The sequence below is a fragment of the Trichoderma harzianum genome (genome assembly GCF_003025095.1).
Source record: "Trichoderma harzianum CBS 226.95 unplaced genomic scaffold M431scaffold_2, whole genome shotgun sequence".
NCBI lineage: Eukaryota > Fungi > Ascomycota > Sordariomycetes > Hypocreales > Hypocreaceae > Trichoderma > Trichoderma harzianum.
This window is the reverse complement of record NW_020209250.1, coordinates 3,894,565-3,922,371: the sequence shown is the minus strand read 5'-3', so window position 1 is coordinate 3,922,371 and position 27,807 is coordinate 3,894,565. Positions and strand designations below refer to the sequence as shown.

General features: G+C 48.1%; 10 protein-coding genes across 10 annotated transcripts; 5 read left to right on the top strand and 5 right to left on the bottom strand.

Moving 5' to 3' along the window:
• Positions 1–180: 180 nt before the first annotated feature.
• M431DRAFT_75494 (hypothetical protein) lies at positions 181–4,123 on the top strand (the record flags this gene model as incomplete). The annotated part of the gene is made up of 2 exons (XM_024922342.1): positions 181–451; positions 507–4,123. The coding sequence occupies 2 exons, from the start codon at positions 181–183 to the stop codon at positions 4,121–4,123; spliced, it is 3,888 nt and encodes a 1,295-aa protein (XP_024779542.1).
• A 226-nt stretch (positions 4,124–4,349) lies between these two features.
• M431DRAFT_316589 (hypothetical protein) lies at positions 4,350–6,527 on the bottom strand. The gene is made up of 6 exons (XM_024914265.1): positions 6,306–6,527; positions 6,206–6,246; positions 6,051–6,148; positions 5,332–5,986; positions 4,664–5,253; positions 4,350–4,600 (listed from the first exon to the last, which is right to left on the bottom strand). Exons 1-6 carry the CDS (start codon positions 6,347–6,349, stop codon positions 4,577–4,579), a joined length of 1,452 nt encoding a protein of 483 aa, XP_024779541.1. The 5' UTR covers positions 6,350–6,527; the 3' UTR covers positions 4,350–4,576.
• A 332-nt stretch (positions 6,528–6,859) lies between these two features.
• On the bottom strand, positions 6,860–7,719 carry M431DRAFT_14051 (hypothetical protein). The gene is made up of 3 exons (XM_024912612.1): positions 7,602–7,719; positions 7,384–7,550; positions 6,860–7,305 (listed from the first exon to the last, which is right to left on the bottom strand). The coding sequence occupies exons 1-3, from the start codon at positions 7,629–7,631 to the stop codon at positions 7,146–7,148; spliced, it is 357 nt and encodes a 118-aa protein (XP_024779540.1). The 5' UTR covers positions 7,632–7,719; the 3' UTR covers positions 6,860–7,145.
• A 538-nt stretch (positions 7,720–8,257) lies between these two features.
• M431DRAFT_316573 (hypothetical protein) lies at positions 8,258–11,850 on the top strand. Its single transcript, XM_024914264.1, has 4 exons — positions 8,258–8,681; positions 8,773–10,939; positions 11,000–11,728; positions 11,800–11,850. Exons 1-3 carry the CDS (start codon positions 8,372–8,374, stop codon positions 11,574–11,576), a joined length of 3,054 nt encoding a protein of 1,017 aa, XP_024779539.1. The 5' UTR covers positions 8,258–8,371; the 3' UTR covers positions 11,577–11,728; positions 11,800–11,850.
• M431DRAFT_478867 (hypothetical protein) lies at positions 11,837–12,357 on the bottom strand (the record flags this gene model as incomplete). Its single annotated transcript, XM_024915717.1, has 3 exons — positions 11,837–12,052; positions 12,110–12,234; positions 12,291–12,357. 3 exons carry the CDS (start codon positions 12,355–12,357, stop codon positions 11,837–11,839), a joined length of 408 nt encoding a protein of 135 aa, XP_024779538.1.
• A 514-nt stretch (positions 12,358–12,871) lies between these two features.
• On the top strand, positions 12,872–16,470 carry M431DRAFT_504808 (hypothetical protein). The gene is made up of 6 exons (XM_024918525.1): positions 12,872–13,939; positions 14,002–15,203; positions 15,263–15,548; positions 15,617–15,934; positions 15,988–16,098; positions 16,177–16,470. The coding sequence occupies exons 1-6, from the start codon at positions 12,959–12,961 to the stop codon at positions 16,282–16,284; spliced, it is 3,006 nt and encodes a 1,001-aa protein (XP_024779537.1). The 5' UTR covers positions 12,872–12,958; the 3' UTR covers positions 16,285–16,470.
• A 705-nt stretch (positions 16,471–17,175) lies between these two features.
• Positions 17,176–18,897, top strand: M431DRAFT_478865 (hypothetical protein; the record flags this gene model as incomplete). The annotated part of the gene is made up of 3 exons (XM_024915716.1): positions 17,176–17,791; positions 17,843–17,959; positions 18,020–18,897. The coding sequence occupies 3 exons, from the start codon at positions 17,176–17,178 to the stop codon at positions 18,895–18,897; spliced, it is 1,611 nt and encodes a 536-aa protein (XP_024779536.1).
• A 67-nt stretch (positions 18,898–18,964) lies between these two features.
• On the bottom strand, positions 18,965–21,502 carry M431DRAFT_75011 (hypothetical protein; the record flags this gene model as incomplete). Its single annotated transcript, XM_024922296.1, has 8 exons — positions 18,965–19,039; positions 19,094–19,206; positions 19,264–19,478; positions 19,561–19,706; positions 19,770–19,778; positions 19,850–20,963; positions 21,046–21,167; positions 21,224–21,502. 8 exons carry the CDS (start codon positions 21,500–21,502, stop codon positions 18,965–18,967), a joined length of 2,073 nt encoding a protein of 690 aa, XP_024779535.1.
• Positions 21,503–21,903: 401 nt separating this feature from the next.
• On the bottom strand, positions 21,904–23,472 carry M431DRAFT_504805 (hypothetical protein). The gene is made up of 7 exons (XM_024918524.1): positions 23,305–23,472; positions 23,208–23,246; positions 23,002–23,149; positions 22,793–22,932; positions 22,532–22,712; positions 22,321–22,470; positions 21,904–22,187 (listed from the first exon to the last, which is right to left on the bottom strand). Exons 1-7 carry the CDS (start codon positions 23,410–23,412, stop codon positions 22,036–22,038), a joined length of 918 nt encoding a protein of 305 aa, XP_024779534.1. The 5' UTR covers positions 23,413–23,472; the 3' UTR covers positions 21,904–22,035.
• A 332-nt stretch (positions 23,473–23,804) lies between these two features.
• Positions 23,805–27,570, top strand: M431DRAFT_135691 (hypothetical protein). Its single transcript, XM_024912538.1, has 3 exons — positions 23,805–24,086; positions 24,140–24,244; positions 24,295–27,570. Coding segments are annotated over exons 1-3 (3,219 nt in total). The 5' UTR covers positions 23,805–24,085; the 3' UTR covers positions 27,408–27,570.
• Positions 27,571–27,807: the final 237 nt, after the last annotated feature.

Genomic DNA, 27,807 nt, shown 5'->3' with positions numbered 1-27,807 from the left:
CAGTGACTTCAAACCACAACGACCAGTGGCAGGCCCTTTTTGGGCCTACTCAAGTGCATACGAAGGTCAATCTGTGCATAGAGAGGTAGCATCTCTCCTGGAAGCTGAACACAGCCGCATCAATCGCCACCAACAATCCTCCGATGGTCAGCGCTGCTGAACAGCGACACACAAAACAAGATGCCTAGCGCTCAGCATCCGCAAGCGAAGTTCGATCCGATACCCCCAGATCTTGATCTACACTCCTTGGTAGACCACACACCAAATTTCCGATGGGCTCAGCGAGTATCTCGATCCCAAATCCGCAGCCTGGGCCAGCAAGACTTCGAGAAGCTCGTTGCGATACATGTCATAGCTGGTGGCAAGCCTCTCGTTATTGAAGGATGGGATGCTGCTCTGCCCTCCTCGCTTTTCAGTGCGGGATGGCTTGAGAATGCCTATGATAAAAAACGTTCGTCATCCCCCCAAGCTGCCATAGACAGATCACTAATCAGCTTGCCCTGTAGAGGAAAATGTCCGTGACATATCCAACTCCTCTGACATCCCCATGACCACTGGGCACTATCTACGGTCTATGAAACAGCTCACCAATCAGTGGACGCCTAATACGTATCGCGACGAGCGTCGACAACGACTCTATCTTAAAGATATTGATTGTCCAGTGGAGTGGCGTGACATGTTGCAAAAGATTATACATCCCAACCTCTTCTATCTCAACGAAAATGTCACCAGTAAAGGAGGTAAAAGGATGCATAACGAAGAAGCGTTTGAGAGTGAAACTACCGCAGCCCCGGCCGGAGATCTCATGTCCAGTTTACCCGAGGAAATGCGAGCGCAAAATCTCATGTGCTACATAGGTCATGAAGGGACCTACACACCAGCTCACCGGGAGATGTGCGCATCGCTGGGGCAGAATATCATGGTCGAAGCTTCTCGAGATGAAAATGGGGAGAAAAAAGGGAGCTCAGTTTGGTTCATGACTGAGAGCAAAGACCGTGAAGTGGTTCGAGAATACTTCCTGTCGATGCTTGGTCATGATATTGAGATTGAGAAGCACTTCGCGCAGATTAATGCTTGGAAGAAGGCCCCATTCGATGTGTACATTGTGGAGCAATGTGTGGGCGATTTCATTCTCATCCCACCTCTCGCAGCACACCAAGTCTGGAACAGAGGAACCAGGACGATGAAGGTCGCTTGGAACCGCACTACAGTGGAGACATTGGAGCTCGCATTACACGAAGCGTTGCCCAAAGCTCGCTTGGTGTGTCGGGATGAGCAGTATAAAAATAAAGCCATCATATACTACACCCTCCAGAAATACCATGCGGAGCTCCGAAGCATTGAAAAGAAAGCAGAGATGGTGCAGATGGACTTCATGGGCTTTGGGCGAGATGTTTTTAGAAGCTCTCCGCGTGTGAAGCAGTTGGCGGCTGACTTCAAAAAACTATTCCAGCTGTTTACCAAAGTTCTTGTCGACGAGGTCTTTGCGTTCAAAGAGAAGGACATCGAGTATCTACCTTTCGACTCTTGTGTTACTTGCTCCTACTGCAGGTCCAACATTTTCAATCGGTTTCTTACCTGCAAGCATTGTATCAGACCTCTAATCAATGGAGAAGAAGATGCATATGACGTTTGCATGGAATGCTACGCAATGGGACGATCCTGCGCCTGCCTCTCTGGCCTTCAGTGGTGTGAGCAGTGGTCGTGGTCAGAACTGACTGATAACTACGAAGCTTGGAAAGCAACAGTCATCGCCATTGATGGCCACGTTGATTTAGAATCCTCTCCTTACCCGCTTGAGGTAGCTAGGCAGAGAGCAGGAAAGAAATCTCTCGCTCAGATTTGCCAAGAAGCTCTACGGCGTCGTCCTTGGAAAGACATTACTAAGCCAGAGCGAGAAAAGACACCAAGTGACTCTGAGCAGGGTGATGCCGACGATAAACCAAATAAAAAGTCAAGAAGAAAGAAGAAGAAAGGGGAAGTCCACCGATGTCATGTCTGCTGTCATCCGGATTACAGCTATCGGGTACATCTATGCACGAACCCTGGTTGCTCCGAAGCCTACTGCTACGGCGTTTTATACCGGGCATTCGATCTCATGCCACAAACTGTTTTAGAAGACGAACATTGGCAGTGTCCCAAATGCCTCGGGATATGTAACTGTGGCCACTGCCGCCGCACAGGCACTACGCAGCCATACATGCCAAAGAACACATCTCTTGGACATGATACTCGCCGGATCGCCGATGACCGCAGCGTAGAAGCATTAGTTGATTTCCGAATTCATAACCTGTCATGGTTGAAAGCCGCAGGGGAAGAAAGCCGCAGTAAAAACAGCAAGAGAATGCAACTGCTACGGGAACAAGCAGACAACGCCAAAGCACAAGATGCACTGACACACGCTCAAGCAGAGGCAGAGCCTAGGGTGCAATCCAGCGCTGTTTTCACCGCACAGGCAACAGAAACTTCTGCAATCAATGGCTATGGAGACCAAAGCCAAGTGCTGGGTCGAGATGGAGGAACTTCGACAGATTATTCGTTTGATGTGGTCAATAACCACACTATTAACGTCGACGACGTGCCGCAAAATGATGCGGCCGCTCCCGCAGCCAATGTCAGAGAGCGAGAGGATGTGGATTCATCCCAGTATCCTGATCCATCAGTGTTCGCACGCCAGCGTATAGGAATGGGTTACTATGAACAGGATGACACTCCGGATAAAATTCTTTTTGATCCATACCAAGCGCCTTCCGCGGATTCAATGGAAGCTGATGAGCCAACTATTCCAGAATTTGTAAAGAAAACTATTCGGGCAGCGAAGAGGAAGGCAAAGCGGGAGATTGAAGATCCCGAGTTCACCATTCGTAAAAGTCACCACAAAAGACCCAAGCTCACGGCAGAGCCATCCGATTTTCTTGACAACATGGATCCAGCTCTTTTTGTAGATGGGGGCTCGGCAGCAACAGTCAAGCAAACAACTGCCACTTCTCTCTTAGATGGTGATGCTTCTGCCAAATCGTCAGCGGTTCATCATGAAGAGCCGGATATAGTACCGGAGATATCTTCGCCTCGACCTTTTGACATCAATGAGCCAACTCTTCGACATGCCAAGCCACGAGCATCGTATGTAGAGGTTGATGATCTGGATATAGACGAATTAGAGGAAACCGAAGCGGCTTCTTTGCCGTCTCCGAAAGCGTTGATGAGCTCAGCGACGGTCGACGGTTCATTAGCCGTGCAAACGACCGAGAAGGAACTGGAATCGAGCAAACCCGAAGTTCAACACCCGGATGGAGCATTTCAGGAGACGGTCGGGGATGTGATTCCAAAGAAACGCGGTCGACCCCCAAGGAATATGCAAAAGACAGCATCGCCAGTGACTACAGAGATTATGCCGCCGCCGCCGCCACCACCACAACTTGATGGCGGGAGGAACAGACGAAGGCGGGGTCGTCCAAAGAAGTCGCTGTCTACGCTAGAATTACTCGAAGAGGACTTGGCAGCATCTCATGATAAAGAAACTCGTGGAACGGAATCTCTAGCAGTGCAGGAAACGTCCCATGATGGAGATACCCGTCCCATTGAGGGTTCCCAGCCACGACGTAGGCTTTCCAGGCCTACAGGCGTCACCACCATTGCTGCTCACGTTCCTCGGGAGGATCAGCATCTTACCATAACTGATGAAGTTTTGACCGAGGATGAAGCAGTAGATCAAGTACCGAAAAAGAAGAGAGGTCGGCCCCGAAAATCTGACGTTTCTACTCGAGGTAGATCCTCGCTGAATGTGGTCTTGCCGATGAATACTCGATTTATGTCTATGGCCGAACGGATGGCTCTTAAAGGGAAGTCATTCAAAATTGGCACACGGAAATCACGGAATGTCTCCAAGGCGGAGCAAAACAAGGAACACCTCACCGAGTCTAAGACATCGAAAAGGAGCTCTCAAGTAGCAGACGCTTCTGAAGAAGACGAAGGGGAGGGCAACAGTGACCAAGGGCGCACTGGCAGAAGCATCAAGCTCACTGAGACGATGATGCGTTCTCGGTCCAGCAGCTCCAAGGAATCTACAGATGACGAAGATATACCATCGAACGGGCGTGCAGTTAAACGTATTGGGCGGTGAAGAGAGGTTCGGTAAAAAGAACTTGAGAGGGCTGTGAAGATGGCAATACTAGGCCAGCTAAAGTAATAATACTGTCATAGGTGGCGCCCAAACGGAGTATGAACCATGTTGTACGATACCTAAATATACAAAATAAGTAAAACTGCTCCGTATTGATTTCTGGAGAGCCACAATGCTCTTGTAGCTGTGATGAGGCAACTATGACTGGAAGCTTCTCGGCATGAGAAATATCCCGTGATTTTTGTTTTGTAATTTTTTTCTTTAATATAGACTATTAACAGTACGTCTTGTTTCAAGTTATACTATATTTATAATTCTCTTAGTTTTCTTGCCCAGCTATAATTAGGACCTTGGTTCACTGTTAAGTACTCCTTGATATTTGACCAACATATGCAACCCTGGAGGTGGTATGCGTTGAGGCGCTCTTCAGTGTTCCAAAATTTCTACCTGCAACTACAGTGCTGAAAATACAAAGAGCTGTCGCGGGCAGTTAGCTTCTGATGAACGTCGATACTCTGATGGGGCCGCGGGAAGACTTACATTGTTGGTTGCGGCTATGGCAATACTATCCTCGAATGGATGCCAGCTCATGTGTAGTATCTTCTTGTTGAAGTCAATCTGGTCCGCGTCCGTCTCTTTCCGCATTCTCTGGCCCTGGGCACCACCAGCTGGGCTGCCCGCTCTTGATCCTCCCTTCTTCCCACCATTCGCAGCTGTGGGACTTGTGGATGAATTAATAGGTGTAGGAACGCCCACCTTCTTTGCCTTGAAAGCTGATTTGTCCGCTTGGAGAACCACCTCCACCTCCTTATCGGGATCGGAAGGATAGATCATGAAGTTGTTGTTGTAACTTCCAGTCATGACATTCTTGGCATCGCCGGAAAAGACGACCTCGAACTTGTCGAAAATGCTGTCGTTTTCGTACGTATCGCATAATCGAGGTCGTAGATGCTCGTGGATGGGTATCGTCTTGACGGGTTGCCGCTCCATATTGATGTCCCAGATCTTGACGGTGAGATAATCTCGAGATAAGACATATCTTCCATCATAGGAGAATCGCACATCTGATATTGACGAGATGATCTCAGAAAAGAACGATCTAGATGAAGGATCTTCCTCTTGTTCGAATACTAGTAGGATTGTGTCCCTTGGTCAGTCTTCTACACGAAATTGGGGATTAGGATGGACTTGGTTGGATGGATACAAACATTTTGCGTGTTGGTCGCACAAGGCGCTCTCTCGCATATCGGCAAGTTTAATGGTGCCCTTTGAGCTGGCATACATGAACCAGTTGCAGCTGATTGGGTGGAACTCAGCGGCAGTGATCACCTCAGTCAGCTCCTCCATGTTGGCTGGTTTGATGTCAACAATGTTGAAGCTCTGATCTTGAATATTGAGGTTCCAAAGGTTGATTCGCAAATCGTCACTGCTAATGAACGTTTCGCCATCACTGTTCACGGATATGCTGTTGATGTGGTACGCGTGGGCGTTTGCATAGGTTCGTCGGGGGACGGCGGCGACAACAGTATCGTGGTGTGTGAGGCGAGGCAATTTGAGGTCGGCCGCATTTCTGAACTGCTGGGACGTGGGGAGAGCTCGAAGACCACCGCCTCCGCCCACCGGACCGCCAGGCGTTACATCGTGGGAAAGATTGTTCTCTGCCACCACCTTCAGAGACTTTTCAAAAACCTTCCACAGCTTGATCGTCTTGTCATTGGTTGATAGGAGGTAATGGGAAGCATTCTGTCGGCGGCACCACTTGATCTTGTTGATCTTTTCCTCGATCTCGAGAGACTTGAGGTAGTCAAACTCAGGCTCGTGGGATTGAAACTCGGTGTGAAATTTGTATTCACAAGATTTTTTCTACCAAGAATTAGAAAGGCGGCGACCACCAGATGATTATTGCGAGCTGAGCAGGGGGCAATACCGTCTCGTTGCGTTCAAATAGAACGACTCGCCCTCCCTTGTCACCGGTCGCAAGATAGTTGCCTGTGTGGTCAAACTCTACCGTTGAGATGATGTCGGCTGTGGCCCCGCGGTCAGTATCACACAACATACGTCAGAGGAGAGGACGCGGCGAACCTTCGGTGATATCCTCAACATCGCCCTTGTCGCCGAAGCATCTGGGAATCCGATTTAGCTGCAAAGTCCAATTTCAGGAAGCTCTAGCACAGGCACATACTGGGTAAACTTCCAGGTTGGTGAGCTCGCTTCACTGTCGACCATTTTGGTTGGCAGCGATAGCAGGGATCAGAGGTGGCACAGGCAGCCGGGGTGACGAGATACAGCGCAACAGGAGGTCAATGAGGGGTGATGGGTCGTGGCGCTTGATGAGTCCAGTTCGCGGCAGCGTGGTGAGGATTCGGGCGTGGCAAGAGTCGCGAGGGTCTGGGCTTTGTGGAGGAGCAATCAGTCTTTATGATGCAGATGATGTCGTTTGCTGTTGCACTTGGCGGGCTGAAGAGAGACCACACAGCTAGACGTTACTAAGAGGTGCCACAGCTATTGGTGGGGCACGGGGAGCAGAGAAGCCAGATACTTGAGACTACTAGGTAAGGTAGAGGGGTTGGGTTGGGCCGGATATGATGCGCGTTGGAGTTAGTAACGCCATTTTCCAGCTACGGGAAGCTCCCAAAAGGTGGCAGCCCAACTGGAGAAATTTGGGGGGTAAAGCAAAGCATAAGACGATACGTTACGTGTGCTACAAGGATCTACAACAAAAACAAATATTGCCTTGCTGAATACTGACTTTTACACTGTTTGCATTTGTAGTACTTCATTAACTTAATTATTATTTTTGTCTTCATAAATTCAGTTATACAAGCTTGCATCGCATCATGATTGCTCCCTGATGCATTCTAAGGCGGGGCACTTCCCCCCGTACGTTTCTGACATGGCCACACGCAGGTAATGGATGCGATGTTTCGAGATAAGGAGGCGTGGGCAAGGTTGATATAGGTATATAGGTAGGTAGAGATGCCCTCCTCTTCTTTTCTTTTCTTTTTCTTTCTCGTCTTTGTTTTTATCGAGTACGTAGTATCTGTTCAATATGCTCTCGGCTGTTCTTGTGCGTCGTCTCGAGATACAGCAATCTTTGGTTCAGTCGATCAACATCACCATCAAGATCCTGCATCTGGCGTTGTAATTTCTCGTGCAAGGTATTGGGAGGAAGAGAAACAAACCTACACCCCGGGAAGAGTCAACGTTAGTTCTATCACTGTGTAGCTGCCATGCCTCGTGACCTGTCCGCTTGTACTTACATTTTCCCCACGCCTTCATAAACAACAGAATCGCTTGGAAAGCTCTGTAATTCGCTAATGGTTAACCGCAGTAGGCGTTGTTCTCGCTGTTTGCCTGCGATTTGACTTCGAACCATGCCGATTTGTTGTTGCGCTGCGATGGCCTGCGACTCGATCTCGAGCGCCAGCTAGCAAGATTGGTCAGTGTGAGCTGCAAAGTCCGCAGTCATCAGGCTCACCTTTTGCAGAGCTTCATTAGATATAGACATGATTAGCAACTGGGTATTACCTCGAGGTAGCTCAAGGTAGGCCCAAAGAATCAACGGAATAGCGCCGAGAGTCCACAAGAGAAGCACCTTGAACAGTGCTTTGGTAAGGTAATCCAGCAGCTCGAATACGCTTTGGGAATTGCTGCTAGTCTAACGCTATTTGGTCTTAGCTTCTTTTGTGAAATGTTTCTGAACTTCAAGATATGATAAGAAAACTGAATCAAATGGAATAATATTGATAGCTATACTTATTTTTTCCCAATAGAATTCAGAGAGAGTAAATACTTACTGAAATTAATACATGAATTCTACTATTTGAAAATTTTTTAAGACTACTCTCCTCGTGAAGGGTTAAATTTTGGATGAAAGTGCCTGACAGTCTCTTCACAGTGCGCGTTTCCTTGGTCCGGAAACTTTAACACTAGTATCGACATTTCGCAAACTTGGACCAAGCTATTTTTTCCCCCATGCATGTCTTTCACGTGCAGCAGCTGTGTTGAGACCTCAAACATCCCTCATCATTCATTACCTTCTCTCTTTATTGTTATTCACATATCAAGAGTCGCACGGTCAGATCAGGCTTCTTGTTCTTGATTTTCCGCCACACGATTAATTACCCTCCTCCCGCAGCCGCAAATTCAGCCGCGCGTAGTCGCGTTCCCTCTGCCTCGATTCGGAGCCCAAGAACTGTTCAGCAGCATCAAACGGTTCGATTCTCCTCACGGCAGGCATAATCCAGCATGGGTATTCCCGCAGCCTTCCGATGGCTATCCAACAAATATCCCAAGATTATTTCTCCCGTGATTGAGCAGACGCCAATCACCACTGAAGATGGCATCACCATTCCCGTTGACACCACTCAACCAAATCCCAATGGAGAAGAGCTCGACAACTTGTACCTGGACATGAATGGAATTGTCCACCCATGCTCTCATCCAGAGGATAGGCCTGCGCCAGCCGATGAAGAGGAGATGATGCTTGAAGTTTTCAGATACACGGATCGTGTCGTGAACATGGTTCGTCCTCGGAAAATCCTCATGATTGCTGTTGGTAAGTGTGGCGCCCAATCCTCGTAGTCGTCATGCCTGAGTGATTTATGACTACTGCTTCTGATCAGCGTAAGCTAACAAATGCTCAACAGATGGAGTTGCACCAAGAGCGAAGATGAACCAGCAACGATCTCGACGATTTCGGTCAGCTCGGGAAGCCCAGGAAAAGGAAGAAGATAAGAAGGCGCTAATCGAGCTGCTAAAACGTCAAAATGGCGGTTCTTTCCCAGCTGCCGACACGGAAACCGTTGTCAAGAAGGCTTTCGATTCCAACTCCATTACTCCAGGCACTCCGTTCATGGACATCTTGGCCCTGTGTCTGCGATATTGGTGCCAGTACAAATTGAACACGGATCCCGCTTGGGCTAAGCTCAAGATCATCATATCTGATGCTACGGTCCCAGGTGAAGGTGAACATAAAATCATGTCCTTCATCCGATCTCAACGCACCTCTCCTAATTACGACCCTAATACTCGTCATGTCATCTATGGCTTGGATGCCGATCTCATCATGCTAGGGCTTGCCACCCATGAACCTCACTTCCGAGTTTTACGTGAAGATGTATTTTTCAATGAAGGCAAAAACAGGACATGCAAGCTTTGTGGCCAAAAGGGACACGAGGCAAATAATTGCCGTGGAACTGCAAAGGCCGTTGAGGATGCTGACACTGAAAAAAGCAAGGACAGCTTAACTCCTGTCTTGAAGCCTTTTATTTGGCTCCATGTTTCTGTCCTTAGAGAGTATCTCGCGGCTGAGCTGTCTATTCCAGACCTGCCCTTCAGATTTGATCTAGAACGGGCGATTGACGACTGGATTTTCATGTGCTGCTTCGTTGGCAACGACTTTCTGCCTCACTTGCCTGCTCTGGAAATCCGCGAGCATGGAATCGACACCTTGACCACGATTTGGAGAACCAATCTACCATCCATGGGTGGCTATGTCACTAAAGATGGTCACATCGATTTGGAGAGAGCGCAAGTCATACTTGACGGCCTTGCGAATCAGGAGAGTGCAATTTTCAAGCGAAGAAAAGAACAAGAAGATCGTCGAGAGGCTAATGCCAAAAGAAGGAAGCTTCAAAATGAAGGCTATTCGAGGAACGGGCAGCACGGCTCTGGTCCCAAGCAAAATGGGCATGCAGACCCAACCAAAGGATTGCAACTATTCCCTATTGCGACACAGCCCACAAACTTGCTAGCAAATATCACCCACGATATGGTTGTCAGCCGCGGTGCTGCCCAAGATGTGACGTTGGCCAACAAGGGTGCGGCTAGTGTCATGCGAGACCGGCTGCGAGCAGACACTAGCAAGGACAATGTTGATAAAGACAACGTTAACAAAGACAATGTTGACAAAGATGAGACGGCGTCCGGCACAGCGGCAGATATTACCCAACCACTACCTTCGGCTCTTGGGAAAAGGAAGGCTGCAGAGCTTGATGACACTGCCAACTCCTCTTCAGCAGAGTCATCTAAACCTCAACCTCAGGTATCCCAGGAGATTGAACCTATCGATAACGTTCGTTTGTGGGAAGACGGATACGAAGATCGCTACTACCAGCAGAAGTTCCATAAGGATCCACAAGATATTGAATTCCGTCACAAGGTGGCCGAGGCGTACGTGGAAGGCTTGGCCTGGGTATTGTTATACTACTTTCAGGGATGCCCGTCTTGGGAGTGGTATTATCCTTACCATTACGCCCCCTTTGCCGCTGATTTCAAGAACCTCAGCAAAATGGATATTCGCTTCGAAAAGGGGCGAATTTCCAGACCTTTTGAACAGCTCATGAGCGTCTTACCAGCGGCATCTCGTCATGCTCTCCCCACAGTGTTCCATGATCTAATGTTGAATAAAGACAGCGAGATTATTGACTTCTATCCCGAAGATTTCGAAGTTGATCTAAATGGAAAGAAGATGGCCTGGCAAGGAGTGGCTCTACTTCCATTTATCGACATGTCACGACTCCTCAAGGCGGTTCAAGGCAAGTATCCTCTATTAAGCCCTGAAGATGTTGCGCGAAACACAGTAGGAAGGGAAGTTCTGTTGCTATCCGACAACCACGAGGGCCTTTACGACGATATCTTAACCACTTTCTATTCCAAGAAGCAAGATCGATCAAAGTTTAGTATCAATACAGAACACAGCAATGGCCTTGCTGGGGAAATTGAGAAACAAGAGGACAAGGTTCCCCATGGGGCCTTGAGCTATCCTCTCGAGCGACGATCCATGCCAGATCTAGATTACGACCATTCCATCAGGTGAATACTCAGCTTACTTAATCCCATCACCTTTTGTATCACTAAGCTAATCAGTCGCAGCGTTTACTATGACATGCCCCAGGTATCGCAGACTCACAAATCGATGCTCCTACGCGGAGTGCGAATGCCGCCGCCAGCTTTGACTAGGAGTGATATTGAGGTAATTCGAGGCAAAACCAACAACCGAGGAGGTCGCAACTATGGAGGACCCCCACAGCACTACGGCAATAACAATGGTGGCTGGTACAGGGGTGGCTATTCCGGTGGCTATAGGGACACTCGAGACTCTTATAACGGACACAATAGGGACAACCAACGCTTCGAGCCGCAGTATAATGCGCCTTATGGTATGCCGCAACCTGGGAGATGGCAGCCTTCAGGCGGGCCATCGTTTGACCCGAGAGCAGGTCCGCCACCAGGTACATATGCCCAACCCCAGCAAGGCTGGTCCGACAATAGGAACGACTACAACCGCCAAGGGAACGACTACAACCGTCAAGGGAACGACTACAATCGCCAAGGGAACGACTACAATCGCCAAGGGAACGACTATAACCGCCAAGGAGGGCGCGGAGGGAACTATGGAAACCGGCCTCATTACGGTGGTGGTCAACGGCGCGGACGTGACTATGCGTAACTGATATAACTCGCCATCCTGTGCGTATGTGAGGTAATTCGTCCTTCCCGAAACGCACATATATGCTGTAGGAGTGTTTTATCAAAGGGCAATGCTATGCTGCCCAGCAAATCATGGACGCCAGAGAGTCATCTTGCTCGTACGTAAACAAAGTTAGTTACCTCACACATCAAGACTTATACGTGTCTGTGTGTTTGACAAGGTACATGATTAATAGTAATAGATATATCAATGCTAATTCCGTCTTTATTACTTTAATTTCAACCAAGGCCGCCCCAGATGCCTCGGATTCTCCTCGCAAGCTGTATATCTTTTTGCATAAGTGTAACTCTCTTTGCGTGGACAGCGCATAGCTGCGCATCCTCAAAAAGATGTACCATAAAGGCCTCCGCGGCCTCTTGTAGTGCCTGAATAGCCTGACTCTGCCATCTGAAGTCTTTCCCTCTCGGCCGACAATTCAATCCAATTTCACGAACCTAACCACTATCAAAAAACACGTCCAGATGGGAATGGGGGGCAAGCGCAGCACTCACAAGGCGCATGAATGGTAGTTTTAACAATAAAAGCTTTGTATTTGACTGGTATTGCCTGATCTCTCGCAACGCAACGGTGCCCGGCCGATATCGTCGCTTCTGTCTTGTAGGTAATGGATCGCCCGCTAAACGACGGTTAGCAGACTGTAAAGAGGAAGCTCCGGGGTTGTCGAGAACGCACGCTGTACATCGCTTGGTCTGGAGCGCAATTTCTGTGAGGCCGCCGAAGTTTTTTGACGAGGAGCCATTATAGAGAGGGGTATCAATTATACAGAAGGAAGCGTGAAGAAAGAAAAACCATGCGTGATGGCCAACTCGTGGGCTACATCGAGGCGCATTGGGATCAAGAACAAAGACTATTTTGTTCGTGTGGAACGACGCGTTGCTGGTCAACCCGGTGACAGCCATGCCCGATAAGATAACGCGACCTAGCTAACCATGTTGGGGCTATTTTTAGAAATCACGGGCAAAAGCTGAGTGCTGAGAAACAATACATAAAGGCATGTAAAATAATTTTAATATAAACCAATATAACATTTTATAAATATATAGATCTTTATACTCCGTATATTGCCTAGATATTACATTAAAACTAGAAGGCCTTTGAGACTTAGTATTATTGGCAAGATGGGATGCTGAATAGCGAAATTGGGGTGCTGAATGGGCGTTCCCCTAAATTAACATGGCATACTGTGACATGCATAAGGGCCCCTAGGCCAGGGTGTTTTCTAGAAGCTTTCCGCAAAGCTCAATTTAACTGTGGCCCATACTAGAGTATGTGGAAGCTCTACCTAGCGCAACCAGTTTCGAACACCAATTCTCAACCAAGGACATGGGTGAAGTGACGACATGTTCTCTATCTCCAGCACGCCAGCGAAACAGTCCGCTGGCGAAACCATCACTGTTCTCAGTGGCCGACTTGCTTCCGCAACTCTCCTCGAAGATCGGCGCGCTGCAGTGCTAGGCTTGCGAAGCTTCGCAAAGGATTTCCCAGCATCGGTAGCTTCTGGAGCGTTGAGGAGCCTGATTGGTAGCCTCTCTAAAGACTCCGAAGATGTCGACACAATAAAAATTGTTCTGGAAACTTTGCTGATGCTGTTCAACCCCAACAAGGAAAGCCCCGAAGCATCAGACGAAATCGCATTATGGCTGGCCGACGAATTCACCCAACGACAGGAGAATATTACGCTTGTGCTGGACTTCCTCGACGCTCCTGATTTCTATTCACGACTATACTCTTTGCAGCTTCTCAGCTCAATCCTTACAGCACGAACTCAACGAACGGAAGAATGTGTCCTCTCTGCGCCATTGGGCATCAGTCGACTTACGGGCGTTCTTGACGACCAACGAGAGGCAATTCGCAATGAAGGTGTCAACCTGTTAATACTAGTAACGTCTAGCTCCATCGAGATACAGAAGCTCGTTGCATTTCAAAATGCCTTCGACAAACTATTTGCCATTATTGCTGCCGATGGCTCGCTCTCCGAGGGCGGGAGGACCGTGGAGGATTGTTTGATACTCCTGGCCAACTTATTGAGGGGCAATTTGGCTAACCAGTCTCTGTTCCGGGAGTCTGGTTGCATAGGCAAGCTCACAGAGATGCTCAAGGGACTGCTGGAAGCTCAGAAGCAGGAAGACAACATTGCCAAGTGGGCACAGATCCAGCACAATCGCAACATTTACGCATTCATCTCCATCATCCGTTTATTCCTATCTGCAAGCTCCGCTGAGACGCATCAGAACCAAGCCACCTTCTGGAGGCATGGGCTCAGCTATCTTGTCTTGCAGCTCGCATTCGATGCCGACGTTCAAATCCAAATCAAAGCCGAGGTGCGACGGCCTGCTCCCCTGCTTTTTAATCGTTTGAGTCGCAATCATAACATTTCGAGTAGGCTTTGGCCACATGTGGCGATTTGATCCGTAACAACATGACCATCCAGGAAGGCTTCGCCTCGCTCATGGTTCCTCCACCCCTGGAATCCACCGCTGGAGCTACAAGTGCACCTAACGGCCATTCTAAGATCTATATCATTGATGGCTTACTGGACCTGACGCTGAACGTGCACGATATTTCCGCATTTGACTTACGATTCGCCGCTTGCCAATGCCTAAAGGCCTATTTTTCCAACCACCCCGAAGTAAAATCTCACTTTTTAGGCAGGGCCATAGAAGGCTACCAGTCTGGCCGTGACGAATCTGCCAACATCTTGAGTGTTTTGCTGAGATTACCAGGGGATGTATTTTTGAGCGATCCATACCGTGTGTGGTTTGCCTCTGTTATCGCATTCCATTTACTCTATGACAATCCTGCTGCTAAGGGAGTGGCAAAGGGTTTGACCGAAGGAGATGCCTCCAAGGGCGAGGAAGTAGTGACCAGCATACAGACGATCACGGCGCATCTTCTCATGCGGATACGTCGAGATGATGACACCCGCATACTAGTGGGATATCTAATGTTACTCCTTGGCTGGCTATTTGAGGACCTTGATGCTGTCAACGATTTTCTGGCCGAAGGCAGCAATGTCCAAGGTCTCATACAGGTAATCTCACAGCCAGTTCGCATCGCGGGAGAAGTCGTACAAGGTCTATGTGCCATGTTGTTGGGCGTCGTCTATGAGTTCTCAACGAAAGATTCACCCATACCACGAGCAACTTTACACTCTATTTTGGAGTCGCGGCTTGACAAAGACGGTTACTTGGATCGGCTGGCAAAACTTCGAAACCATCCCTTGCTCCGAGAATTCGAAGTTACACCACAAAAACTCATCTCTACCCCTGATGGTGAAGAGATCAACGTGTTTTTTGACGATGTTTTTGTCGATTTCTTCAAGGATAACTACAGCCGTGCAATCCGCGCCATTGATAAGGTGCCCGATATGGAGGTCTCGGTTATTACGAATGGTACGGAGCAGGGTATTTCAAGGCAGCTTGTAGACTCTCTGCGGAATCAAATAGATGAAAAAGACCACGCAATTCAAGAAGCCAACAAAGCCAATAAGTCTTTGGAAGGGGCAGTTAAAGAGGCTCAGGAAGCGAATCGCCGTGCAAAGGAAGATGCCGAGGCCACAGCGGCGAAGCTGACGACAGAAATGCGGTATGTTTGGAGTCTTTGACATATTGAGTGCTCGGATCACAACTAAACCATGTCTCTAGCAAACTGCAAAGTCAACATGCTGCAAAAATCTCGGAGTATGAGCAAAGAGCTGCTCAAATGCAACAGCAACTCAATGCGAAAGACTTGCAGCTTCAAACCCAACTTGCTGCTAAGGATCAGTATCTACAAACCCAGCTGAATGGCAAAGATCAACAACTCCAAAATCAGCTAAACCAGGCTAAAAAAGCGCACGAAGTAGAAGCAGAACGTGCGAGACAGCGAGCGGAAGCTGAAATCGCAGATTTGCGGGCAACTGTTAGCAGGCTTGAGGTTGACGTGATGAAGGTGAATAGACGTAGACATAGTAACCTGGATAGCTTTCTATGGATTTGGCTAATTGGAATTCTTTGCAGGCCAATAAGAGCAAGACTGTTGAACTTCAGGCGCTTCGCGCTGAGCATGCCGATCTATTGAAAGAGCATACCGCGCAACTAAAGGAGGCCAACGGAAAAGCGGAAGAGAAGGAAAAGGAGCTGAAGAATACGACAGAAGAGGTTGAGCGGCTACGAGAACAGGTCGAGGAGCAGCGGAAAGAAGCTGAGAAACGGCAAGATGAATATGAGAAGTTACAGGATGAAGTCGAGAAATTACAGGAGGAGGCCAAGAAGCTACGAGAAGAAGCTGAAAAGTCACAAGAAGAAACTGAGAAGCTACAGCAGGAAGCTGCGAAGGTGAGACATGATGGATTCGACGTCAATATAGCGTTGCTGACACGTATCACTAGGCAAAGCAGGCCGTGGCAGATGCAGGTAAGGCCAGAGACGCAGTCCAGTCGGAACTAGACGATCTTCTCATGGTATTCGGTGATTTAGAGGAGAAGCTGGGAAAATACAAGGTAGGCGATCCCGTCGTACATGAATTCATTCGTGCACAAGGAAAAGAAACACTCCATACTAATGCAAGGTGCCATTAGACTCGATTGAAAGGGCTTGGCCAGGAGGTATCTGACGGTGAAGATGATGACGGAGACGACGGCGAGGAAGAAAGCGATGCCGAGGAGGATGGGAATGACGTGGACTGATTTGGGGCATTTAGAGCGAGGCCACCAGCATCTTTGCGGCAGAATTGAGCATTATCCAAAAAGGTAGATAAAATTTACAGCAGATTTGAAAGAAGATGTGAGCTGAGAAAAAGCATCGCCATCGTCAGAATGCCAATAAGTTCTGAATGTGGTTGATTGGAGGCATGATACAGTAGCTGAAGCTTGGGGTTTTTGTGGGGAAAGCACATACCTATATAAGATGGTTTAGCATAGGAATTAGTTGGAGTGGGACCTCCCATCGAACTCACCTCTTGCCTTTTACCAGATGTGACCGTGGGATTGGCCCAACAGACTCCATTTCAATAATCTTTGGCATTACTCATCTGGATGGTTCCAGGTTCGAACACAGTTGGAGATTTTTTCTCTCAATTTTTTTGTTCTTTATTTTTGCATTTTCCAGTTCTTAGATGGATAGAGAATTGTAGAAAGATGCTCTAGAGATATAAAAAAGCACGGCTCTTGCGCTTCTGGACGTGTAATAGACATTAGTTGGTGATTTTGTCGTACATGAAGCCCTACTAAGTAGGTATCTGTTACAGCAAGGTGGGGCCGTGATGTCTGTAGAAGAAAAACAGCCTGTGTAGTACGGAGTACCTGAGTCGCACTAGGATCTCAGGGTGTATACTCCGAAAGTGCAATCACTACTTATCACTTACTGTTTTGTGGAGTAGGAAAGATGTACCTTTTGTGAGTGTGAAGTAACTTTCTGCGCTTGTTGGGAAATATGGTGTCAGTGCTACCTGCAGCTTAGTACACTAAAAAAAAAAAGATGCTGTAAATTTCCTACGCCAAAAAGAAGGAAGAAGCAACTGCCAAACCGCAACAAAATTCGCATCCACCGTAGAAGAAGAAAAAAATTACGGTGAAAAAATGAGTGCGAGATCAGAATCCGGGTCGTCCTCGGCCACTTCTGACGTATCAAATGAGGGAGAATGGCTTGACATTGAGAACGATGAAGAGTCCATCACCATTGTTTCCCTGTTCGACTCGCAGACATTCTCTAGCTGGAACGAGATGCTCGATAGCTGCAAAAAGCATCACGATTTCGACTTTATTGCCACCATTAAAAATCTCCAGCTCGATTTTCACGGCGCGGTGAAGCTTGTCAATTATATCCGCAGCCGGGTCCGGGATCAGCAGCCCGTAGCTAAAAACCTAACCCTTGCAGACTTTGAGGACGACGGCTACTTTAAGCCTGTCCTTGAGAATGATGCTCTTATCGTGTCTTTGGATGAGATTCTCGACAGCGACCTGGTCAAGGCCGACACAACTGCGAGCCAGTTGGACAGCTCTCAGGGGGAGCTATTGGTGCAGAAGCAAGCTCTGGAGGCTGAGCTGGAATCCGTCCGGACTCAGTTCTCAAATTATCGACTTGCTGTTCAAGAAACATTGGATCGTCGATGGGGAGATGACACGGAGCAGAGCCCAGCCAAGGCTGTCAAGGGTGATCGCGGAAACTATTATTTTGAATCCTACGCCTACAACGGTGAGTGCCTCTTTATGCGTGGGCTAGGCAGACATATACTGACAGTCTCAGATATTCATGAGACCATGCTGAAGGACACAGTCAGGACTGATGCTTACCGTGATTTCATTTACAACAACAAGCACATCTTCAAGGGCAAGGTTGTGCTCGATATTGGCTGCGGCTCAGGTAAGAGATGCATTCATGATCAACAGGTTTAACCTACACGATCCTAACTTGTGTTTGTAGGAATTCTGAGCATGTTCTGCGCAAAGGCTGGTGCAGCTCGAGTTATTGCTGTCGATAATTCAGACATCATTAAGAAAGCTACTGAAAACATCTTCAACAATGGCCTTTCTGACATTATCACCTGTGTCAAAGGTGCTATCGAGGAGGTCAAGTTGCCTGTTAACGAGGTCGACATCATTGTCAGTGAGTGGATGGGCTACTGCCTATTATACGAGGCGATGCTTCCCAGCGTTCTCTATGCCAGAGATCGATACCTCAAGCCTGATGGCCTATTGGTTCCCAGTTCTGGTACCATCTGGATGGCGCCCATCCAGGATACGGAGTACATGTCAGAACACATATCTTATTGGAGAGACGTCTATGGATTCGATATGAAGGCAATGCAAGAGGGTATTTACGATGATGTTAGGGTCGAAGCAATGCCCCAAAACACTCTCTGCGGAGAACCATACCCCTTCAAGGTACTCGACCTCCACACGATAAAGCCTGAGGAGCTATCCTTCACAGCTAGATGGGAGTCAAAGCTGCTGCGACGGCCAGATGGGCTCGACGGTTTCTTAATCTGGTTCGATAACTTCTTCGCCACCTCTAGAAGTGAGCCCGTGCCAGAGCCCACGACGACTCCCGAAGTGTTCGGAAAGGCGAAGAATGGCAACGTCGCATTCACAACCGGCCCCTCTGGCATTGTGACTCACTGGAAGCAAGGGCTGCTTTTAGTACCACCAGAAAACCCTCCTTCCAAGCTGGAGTTGCCAGAGACAATCTCCGGGCAAATTACTTTTGCAGCCCTTGAGGAGAATGCTAGAGCTTTGAGAATCGATGTCACATGTTCCTCTGGAAGCAAAGAAGGGAAGAAATGGTCCTGGAAATTGGAGTAGAGAGTAATTTCTAAGCATTGAATAGACTCAGAATTGTCATAAAACAGTGGCCGGCGGTTGCGAGTCTCTAGTAGTGAGGTACTTTCAGCGCTTGTAGCCATAGATTAACAATGCTCAGAAATCCTTCTCCCAGGATAAAGCCCTGCATACAATGTCAGCGAGCGCAAATTGTGCCAAAGTACAAGCAAGGCCTTACCGATGCAATGATGATTAATGGCGTGGTCGACTGTTTTCGTACGCTGAGCCAATACCAGCTAACAATACCTCCAATGGCTCGGGCCAGCGTAAACGATGGCACGTTGTACATGCCTTGATATAGAATTAGATGAAGCCATTTTATACCGGAGATGCTCGAGATTTACTCACCGACTGCTACAGCAATGCCGCCCGGTATCCAAGAGCGCCATGGTCTCCCAACAGACAGAGTTCGCGCAAGAGTGGTCACGGCGAAGAGAACTCCGGCGCCGGTTGCCCATTCCTTGGCCATATATGGCAAGCCCTGCCCTGTTACGAGCCTAGCAGTGAATATCCAGACGTAGGCTGTTGGAACCTGGAAAAGTTTGCCGGGAATCTCGTACACCCTGCCGCCAGTAGCAATATGAGTCAGTGAAAAGGCGTAATATATACAGACTCCAAAGTCCAATATTGATGTCAGTGACTTACGCTGTGTAAATGCGATATGCGAAAGCAGAAAACACAGCACCAAATGTAGCGCCTATGAGTTGTCCCCAGAATTGTGCTTTGGGAGCAGCTCCAAGAAGATGGCCAGTCTTCAAATCTTGCATCAGGTCACCCGCTTGCAATGCGCCCTATTGCGATGTTAGGGGAACTTGACACATGTATGATGATTCTCATTTTCTAGGGGAACTTACAGCTTCCGACTAAAAGTGATTCCAATAATTAGTAAAACTGACAGGGAACGAGAAGGGGCAAAGAGCAGGAGTATGCTTACGATGGCACCGGCGACTAGATTGATAAGAACGCTCGATTTGTTAGACTGCGGGATGATTAGAGCAAAGAATAGCTGTGCAAGCTTGCTAATGCCGGACACTGGATTAAGATCAGTCTCTCCAAGGGCCCTGACGCCCATGATACTCAAAACCAGGGCCATGAGCACAGCAATGACAATCGCGTAAAGGGGCACCAGATGGCCAAACACGATTTGTGTAGACAGAACGCAAATCAGTATAGATGCGAGAAGCCCCCAGAAAACAACTTTGCTGTCAATCTGTTGGTCAGTCGGGGCATCGTCCAGTCCACGATCCTCTGCCTGGGCGGGAGAAGCTTGGTCATCGTCATCTTCATCTTCATCTTGTTCTTCTTCCTCTCGCGCTTCACTGGGAATTTGAGAATATTGATGAGATGTTCTAAACAAAGAGGCAATCCTGCTCTGTCGAAAGCGACGCTGTAATACTGCTAGAGCTGGAAGGGTATGGGTGGTGAAAACGGGGCGAAGAGCAATATAGGTTAGACTGACAACAGCGTCAACAAGCATAATAGCCAACGACACCCAGACAATCCAGCCTTTGCTGCCGTTTTCCCAATCATCCACCGGACCGGGAGCCCAGCCCTTCATCTTGGCCAGCGGGCTAAGAACGCCCCAGCCAATAATTGCGCCGAGCGTCATGTGGAGCGTCGTCTCGGTCCCCATGATGATGCCTTGTCCCACATACGCAAGGCTTGGGTTCAAGGTCCAAAGCCAAGTAGAGGCGGCGACAGTGCCGAAGACTGGGAGGTCTCGCAAAATAGGCAAGAAATAGTTGCAAATTGTGAAGATGCCGGAGACAAGGAAACTGAGGAGCAAAAGCCTCATATTGTACGCCCAGTCCAAGTCCTTTGAGACTTCTGGTTCTCCCTCTTCCTCTTCAGCGGAGGCGCCGACGTCTTCTACCAACGCGGGTTCATCATCTTTGGCTGCTGCAAGACTGGCGAATCCGCCTTTAGTGGCGGCATCTAGCTCTTGAGGAGAAGACTTCTGCCCTCGACTGTGGAGAACGCGGATGAGCACTGCAGTGCTGAAGCCGCTGGGGAATCTAAGTCGTTCTCTAATGATGACTTGATGGCGCCTGAGGTCATACACACACATTCTTATCTCAGCCAACCCGTGATCTCACTTAACTTCATTATAGAGCAATAAAATACACTTACAAGGGGACGGCAAAGACGACGCCAAAATAGCAAAGACCCAGGGACCAGATGATGAGCTGCCAAGTGCTCAGTGATAAGGGTCCTTGCTCATTAGGCTCCAGCAAGTAGTTCATCGCGGGAATCTATATACCATCAGCATGGGTAATCTGACGAGTTATTATGAGAAGTAAACGCTTACAACTCCGACAAAGCCACACCCAAGAGGCATGATGGCCATGCCGCCGGCAACGCTCTGAACCAGCACATTTTCCACCGGACTGAACGGGAAGCGCAAGTGAGGCTTGAGCAGCTTGAAGACGGCAAATCCCATGAGACTTGACGGCATCGACATGATGGAGACCCAGCCTGTCTGCAGGCCAAAGTACATGTTGGCGGCGCATATGATGGTACCAACAGCAAGGCCGGCAGCCACACCGCGAACGGTGAAGCTGCGCCCTTGAGGGGACGGAGAAGCCATTGTTAGGGGGCTGTTGGCGCTATATGCATTTGGAGTCTATTGGGATGCTAAATCAGTTAGTTAGTCAACCGCGAATAGCTGTAGCCCGATCAGAATGATGAATCCGGTGCTTTTCTTTCACCCTTTCGTGAGCTTGTAAGATCAGATACAAGCTCAAAGGGTGCACAGCTTATGAGGAACTGCTCGGCTTTCAGTGGCTCCTCGGTATTACTAATTTGAAGATACCATGCAAGGGCGCGCGCACTAGCGCGTCGACCAATAATCGTGCCGAGAGAGCTGTATTACACCATCGTCTATCTCGTCCTTCAACTTCGTCAAAATATATATCTGGAGAAATTTATTTATAAAGCTTATGGATGAAGTCTGAATTGAGGTTTAATAAACATGCTACCCCATTTGACCTTTATTTTCTGTTCAAAGTGGGATCCCTCAAGACAGGCTATTCAGTATAACTGCTTAACCGGTATATGTGATATACAAAGCCGTGTCTACTATACCCTTTGCGCCTGACATACGCCCATCGAGCTGTGCATCTATTGAACCTTTTTGTCCTGGTACTGATCGTCATCTATCCTCTTTAAATACGGGATGGATGTCAACAGCCTCGGCCAGACGAGTATATACTTGGTGTCTTGTCCATCTAGGCACTGCCGCAACCAGATGCCCCAGATGATGTAATAGTACGCTATAAGTCTGGTCAGCAAGCATGAACTCGTTAATGGCATCCAAATACAAATTCAGCGAAGAAATCAAGTTGTGGATATGATCAGAGGAGGAAAACAATGTCGTCCAAGGGAGCGCTTAAGCAGTCGATTTACCTCCTAACCCTGTCATCAGGTGCCACCAAGCGTGGCCCTCCAGCAGTACGGCCCAGGGAAGGCCAATCGCGTGTCTCCATTGTCGCACTTGGGAACAGAAAACATTGTCAAGGTTCCAGATTAGGAAGCCGCCAAGGAAAATACTGAGTCCTTTGCAGATTGTTAGCTCGTTGTACATTGCAATCTGATCCAAGCAATCAGTTTGACGAACCAGTAGCTACCATAGTCCACATTGTGTTGAGCACGTAGGACGCCTTTTCTGGATCGCGGGCACTCAATACAGGTCGCAACTGCGATTCCATTACCCACATGCTTCGGAAAACAATAGTTGCCGTAAGTGCAGCATAAGCGGTTTGGTGGAAGACAGGATCCTTGGTGATGTGATAATAAACCTGGGCTTCTCTTAGTATGCCACTTATACAGCAGGGGATTCCCGTGCACCCATGCAAAGGTATCAGCACAAAACTCTTACCGTAATCGACCCAGCAAGCGAGAGCAGACTAATGCCTAGGAGAGCTGAGAACGTCCGTGAACGTGAATATGAGAAGCTTGCATGCATCATCAGGCATGTAGTGTATATCATGGATAGCTCATCGACCAATTGCATTGGATCTTAACATCTTGCCGTTAGCCTCCCACCAACCAGGTCGCCTGCAGCATCACCATGAGCAGGGTACTTACATTTCAGCGTCGTATGAAAGAGGATGGAGCCTAATCCGACGACCATGTATCCGATATAAGAGATTAGGAATATTGAAGGGTGTTTCTGCTGTATGCAGTTTATAATCCCTCTTATGCCAAGCCACATGAAAATTGCATTTGTAACTGTCTGCTGCCGTGTCAACAAAAAAGACATGTGGGAAAGGTAATGTATTGCCTATACTTACATTGCAAAACTCAGCGCAATATGACGACAATGCATAGTCCTTTTTAATATTCAGCATTTGCAAGATGAGAAACAAAATTACAAACTCGCTCACTTACCTCCTCGCAGAAGTTGAGTGTTGACGTTTGCTCTCCCCAGAATCCATTGCCGGGATTGGCGGTTGGATAAGGGATCCAGATCGCCGTGCGAAATGCTGATAACGCCATGTTAATGCTGTTCAGAGGTGTTCTTTCTTACAATACAGAGGAAAAATACAGAATATTCAAATTACAAATATGTTCGGAAGAGAAGGGAAAAGATATGAGAGAATCAAGAGCCATATAATAGATTCCGTACTACCCGCTGTCGATCCAGGTGGGGCGGTAGTACGAGTAGTACGAGTACCTGCTAGTGCCGAACTTGGTAGTCGTTGCGCCCCGCTAAGGCGGCTGCCAACACTTCTCGTTGGGCTCCATCCAATGTTCACGGTACATGTACATTTGAATGACGGGATGTGCCGAGTGCAGAGTCAAAAGGAGGGAGAAACAATCATATAGCATTCAATGTTACCATTACAGATTTTATCGTAAAGTCATCTGCAAATAACAAGTCTCAAGGCGTTGGGCCTTTGAATCTGCTTCAATCTCACCTCCAGGCTTGGGCAAAGACCAAGCTGATACTAGGTACCCGGTACTTGTGACAGGTTGTTGTTGTTGTTTGTGACGCATGCGCTGGATGACAGGGACAGGTACCCAAACCACTATAGCCTTACCTTTGGCAGGGCATTCTATCCATCGCATTTGCAACGCCTTTTTGCACCCGTCGCTCTGCCCAATGACGTGAACTCCTTGTCGCGATGCTTTAGCTATGGATTAATGCCATAGAGAGTCTTCAGTCTCGAGTAAGTCGCCGCTTTTTGATGACCAATCTAAGCTCAAACTCACCTCTTTGCAGTGGCATCTGTGCAATCTTCATATGATAATGGCTCTGAGCCGGATAGTGTTCGCGTATCGCCCAGTCGCGTTCTTCCCGGCAAAGAGCCATATTACTCGAATCAAGGTACGGCAATACGATATTCTCTCATGCTCGTTCGTAAATTGACAATTCAGACATCGCTGTACTCCACGCCGTCATCGCAGCGGCCCAGGAGAAGCTCGACCATGCTGCAGGCCCAAAACCGCTACCCGCCGCGGCGCTGTTCAGCGCATATGACGAAGTTCTCCCTCAACATGGCGTCGATCCGGACTCTGATCACCATCTCTCGGCTTTTGTATTCAGGATCAGTGGCGAGGAGGGTGGTGGAAGTCTGCTGGACAAGTTTCAATCAATCCTCAACCGCATAGGCATCGTACTCGAATTCAGTGACGACTCCCTTACCTCTCCGCACGGCTATCCCGAGCATCCTCTGTCTCCAAATCCAATAGATACTGGTCACTGGTATCCCGACGACCTCCCCATCAAAGAAGACGATGATTTTCCTCACATGAGACATCGGGCTTACAGCGCGACTTCCCTGGACAACGACTCTGCCCCCTCAAAAAATCGAGCCCAGGAACCGAAGAAAAATAAACTTGAAAAAGATGATCTTCCCCATGTCGATGTGGAGGCAGAGGTATACCCTTCGGCCCGGATCTCGACAACCGCCACACGACACCCCGACCCATATCATTACTATCCGAGTCCGTTGTTCGATCACTTGCCTCTTGATTCCCGTGCTGTAGGCGCCGGCACTCCTGACGACGACGCAAAAGTACACCTATTGGCAAACTCGAAACGGAATAATCTAGCCCCGGAGTCAGATGAACTTCCTGGATCTATCAAAGATCAAGACCAAGATCACCAATCTAGTGATAGAGGAGAGAATGAAAAGAAATTTCAAACGACTGCAATACCAAACAAACGAAGTACCTCCGCGAAGACAGTCGAAAGAAATCAAAATAACGGCAAAACTGACGGCATAGATATGCCTGCATCTCCCGACTATATACCCAAAGATGCCCCCTTAGCATTACCTTTAATACAGGATGGCCCTCTACCGGCCTTTCATTCGCTAAATGAGACTACCTTGTCGAGACAACAACAAGAACAGCTGCTAACAAGAGCGACTCGAGCTCGCGAGATCTACTTGGCAAGCAAAGTGTTCAACCATTGGGCAGACAGAACCGCAGGGCGACTTGAGCGGGAAGGCGTAGCCAGAAGACATATGATTCGTTTTCGCTGTTTCCAAGGCTGGAGCTGTGCGCCAAGTTTGCGATTCCCAGTTGTCGACCAGCTGAAAGCTCTCACAGCAGTTCAGAAACTACAACGTGCTGTGTCATATCAAGAAGAGCAACTCCGTCTTGCGGCATCAGCCATCTCTCAAAGCCATCGTGCCAGGATTGCTTCGCGTGTCTATGATCAATGGTGCTCACATCTGATATCACTCGCCTGCCGTCGGAAAATGAACAAGAAGTTAAAGCAAAATGCGATTTTGGCATGGAAATCAAGTACCTCCAGCAATGTCATCAAGAGCCAAGCCATCCGCAGATTCAATAAGCGTGAAGGCGTTATTACCACACTCTCAAAATTACAAGACCACGCGGTGCTGAATAGTCGTCAATTTCACACAGCTAGACAGATAGGGTCGCTCCAGCTGCTGTTTGGGTACCTCACCGAATGGAGAGATCAGCTACAGGTCAAATCGCGATCATCGGCATATTGCGTCAGGACCTCCATTGCAACGATTAGTCGAACCTTCCAAAATTGGAACCTATTGGTACGAGTGCAAGCATATCGATGGAACGCAGATTTCATATCTGTGACACGAGCTCTTGAAAGCTGGCGAAGGCATTATATACAAGAAGAGTGGAGGCGAAACATGACTGCGAATCACCTAAAGTCATACCAGATATCAAATGCCCTACATATCCTACGACGGTCCAGCAACCTCGAAGCGCAGCGGTCGCATCTAAGTAGTCGAGCTAGGCTGTTCATTGTCACAACACAGGTATTGCCCATCGTGGACTCTGCTGTGGAAATGCGAAAAGCCCAGATGAAGGAGTTGATTAGGCGTTATTTGATGATGAGATATACCGAGGTCTCCTCCGCAAGGAAAAAGCGAAACTTCTATGAGGCTTTCGATCACTGGCGGGCCATGACAGCTCAGGCCATTTCCGACAATGACGTTGTCATCCTTTATAATTCAAAATACTACTACGGTCAGCTTGACCTCGCTCTAACAAAATGGAGCAGCCAGGCTGGAGAAGATTTGGAAGTTCAGTTGGCTACAAATCGACACTATGCGCAGGCCATGCTAACAACTTGGGCTGATGCTGCCAAAGAGCAAGAGCGGATGGATATGGAATCAGTTGACATCTGGGCCACCCGCAGGCAACGGCAGCACCTCAAAGCGTGGTCTATTTCCACACTGCAGCGAAGTGGGCAAGCTCATACAGCTACCAAAGCACTGCAAAGAAGTTACAGTGAAAAACGAAATCGCGCATTTCAGCATTGGAGACAGTCTTGCGCCGGTGCAGATGTCGGTCGCTCGGAGCAAGATTTATTAAGATTCACTCCTAAATCTGAGCTCCCTAGTGCCCGTCGCAGCGGCTGGCGGGCACTTTCTGCGCGCCGACATCTGCTGATGGAAAGACAGAATAAACAGGACAGTGCGGCTAGGCCGATGGAAACACCAACACGCTGGACCGGCATGCCGTTGAACATGTCCTTCCCCATGTCGGCAAAACCATTAGCCTCGTGGCGAGAACTTGATGAAGAATCGGCCACTTCTAGCGATACGGAGGAGGTGGGAATGTTGAAATCTCCAAGCAAACCTCCCTCCAATACAGGACGTATAACTTTGCCATCTACTACACCCCGGGGTCCGGTGCCACTACACTTGAATATTAAAGCTATGAGAGGAGAAACCTCACCTCAACGTTGGAGCAACGGCGGAACTAACTCAAGACCAAAGCCGGATCTAACCCAAGACACACCTCGTGGACCACAATCAACCCCAAAGCCCAAGTTTGGCAGGTCTCTCGGTGACTTTGGTCGTTCTATACAAGCACCACCATCCAATCCAAACGTGCGATCAGCAATAAGTTACAAGCAGTTGAAGAGTGTATCGCTACATTCAGCTGAACAACGCACAAAGGCAGGGCAGCTGTACGATTCATTCCCAGCAGACAAACAAAGCCCGTCTAAAAAGGAAGTTGACAAATCAAGCTTTCAAGTTTCATAACGACAAGTTACACTGACACCACGAAACGTTGTTGTCTACTTGGATTTCACCATGATAGACTTGGATGGATAGATAGATACCTATATAGTATTTGAAGAGTTTTACAACTGTTAAACTACTAATGAATTCATTTAATGAAATCATGAATCAACACTTGACCGAGATTGAAGCCAAGTCCTCATAATGTGAATCTTATGACACTTCGTCTATTTGTAATGTGATAGAATGAAGTTGAATGAAGTATGCTAATTTCTTATTTTTTATTTTTTTAAAAGTGATATTAAGAATAATAAATTGTTTATAAAACGTGTATTTTATTTATTACTAAATACCGAAATTAGCTCCTAATATTTTTTCCCAATGGGTAGCTTCTATTTTCCTTATTAAGATGTGTATTATC

What these genes read in the sequence shown, in the direction of transcription:
- M431DRAFT_316589 (XM_024914265.1), bottom strand. Translation starts at nt 6,349, where the DNA reads ATGGTCGACAGTGAAGCGAGCTCACCAACCTGGAAGTTTACCCA. An exon ending in TGTTGAGGATATCACCGAAG is followed by an intron (nt 6,149 to 6,205) that starts GTTCGCCGCGTC and finishes GCGGGGCCACAG; the next exon opens with CCGACATCATCTCAACGGTA. An exon ending in CCATAGCCGCAACCAACAAT is followed by an intron (nt 4,601 to 4,663) that starts GTAAGTCTTCCC and finishes TGCCCGCGACAG; the next exon opens with CTCTTTGTATTTTCAGCACT.
- M431DRAFT_14051 (XM_024912612.1), bottom strand. Translation starts at nt 7,631, where the DNA reads ATGTCTATATCTAATGAAGCTCTGCAAAAG. An exon ending in CTAATGAAGCTCTGCAAAAG is followed by an intron (nt 7,551 to 7,601) that starts GTGAGCCTGATG and finishes CAATCTTGCTAG; the next exon opens with CTGGCGCTCGAGATCGAGTC. An exon ending in TATGAAGGCGTGGGGAAAAT is followed by an intron (nt 7,306 to 7,383) that starts GTAAGTACAAGC and finishes CCCGGGGTGTAG; the next exon opens with GTTTGTTTCTCTTCCTCCCA.
- M431DRAFT_316573 (XM_024914264.1), top strand. Translation starts at nt 8,372, where the DNA reads ATGGGTATTCCCGCAGCCTTCCGATGGCTATCCAACAAATATCCCAAG. An exon ending in AATCCTCATGATTGCTGTTG is followed by an intron (nt 8,682 to 8,772) that starts GTAAGTGTGGCG and finishes AATGCTCAACAG; the next exon opens with ATGGAGTTGCACCAAGAGCG. An exon ending in GATTACGACCATTCCATCAG is followed by an intron (nt 10,940 to 10,999) that starts GTGAATACTCAG and finishes AATCAGTCGCAG; the next exon opens with CGTTTACTATGACATGCCCC.
- M431DRAFT_504808 (XM_024918525.1), top strand. Translation starts at nt 12,959, where the DNA reads ATGTTCTCTATCTCCAGCACGCCAGCGAAACAGTCCGCTGGCGAAACC. An exon ending in AAATCCAAATCAAAGCCGAG is followed by an intron (nt 13,940 to 14,001) that starts GTGCGACGGCCT and finishes CATTTCGAGTAG; the next exon opens with GCTTTGGCCACATGTGGCGA. An exon ending in AGAAGCTGGGAAAATACAAG is followed by an intron (nt 16,099 to 16,176) that starts GTAGGCGATCCC and finishes AGGTGCCATTAG; the next exon opens with ACTCGATTGAAAGGGCTTGG.
- M431DRAFT_504805 (XM_024918524.1), bottom strand. Translation starts at nt 23,412, where the DNA reads ATGGCGTTATCAGCATTTCGCACGGCGATCTGGATCCCTTATCCAACC. An exon ending in CGCTTGCTGGGTCGATTACG is followed by an intron (nt 22,713 to 22,792) that starts GTAAGAGTTTTG and finishes AGAGAAGCCCAG; the next exon opens with GTTTATTATCACATCACCAA. An exon ending in CCTGATGACAGGGTTAGGAG is followed by an intron (nt 22,188 to 22,320) that starts GTAAATCGACTG and finishes CCAGACTTATAG; the next exon opens with CGTACTATTACATCATCTGG.
- M431DRAFT_135691 (XM_024912538.1), top strand. An exon ending in GCCATATTACTCGAATCAAG is followed by an intron (nt 24,245 to 24,294) that starts GTACGGCAATAC and finishes TTGACAATTCAG; the next exon opens with ACATCGCTGTACTCCACGCC.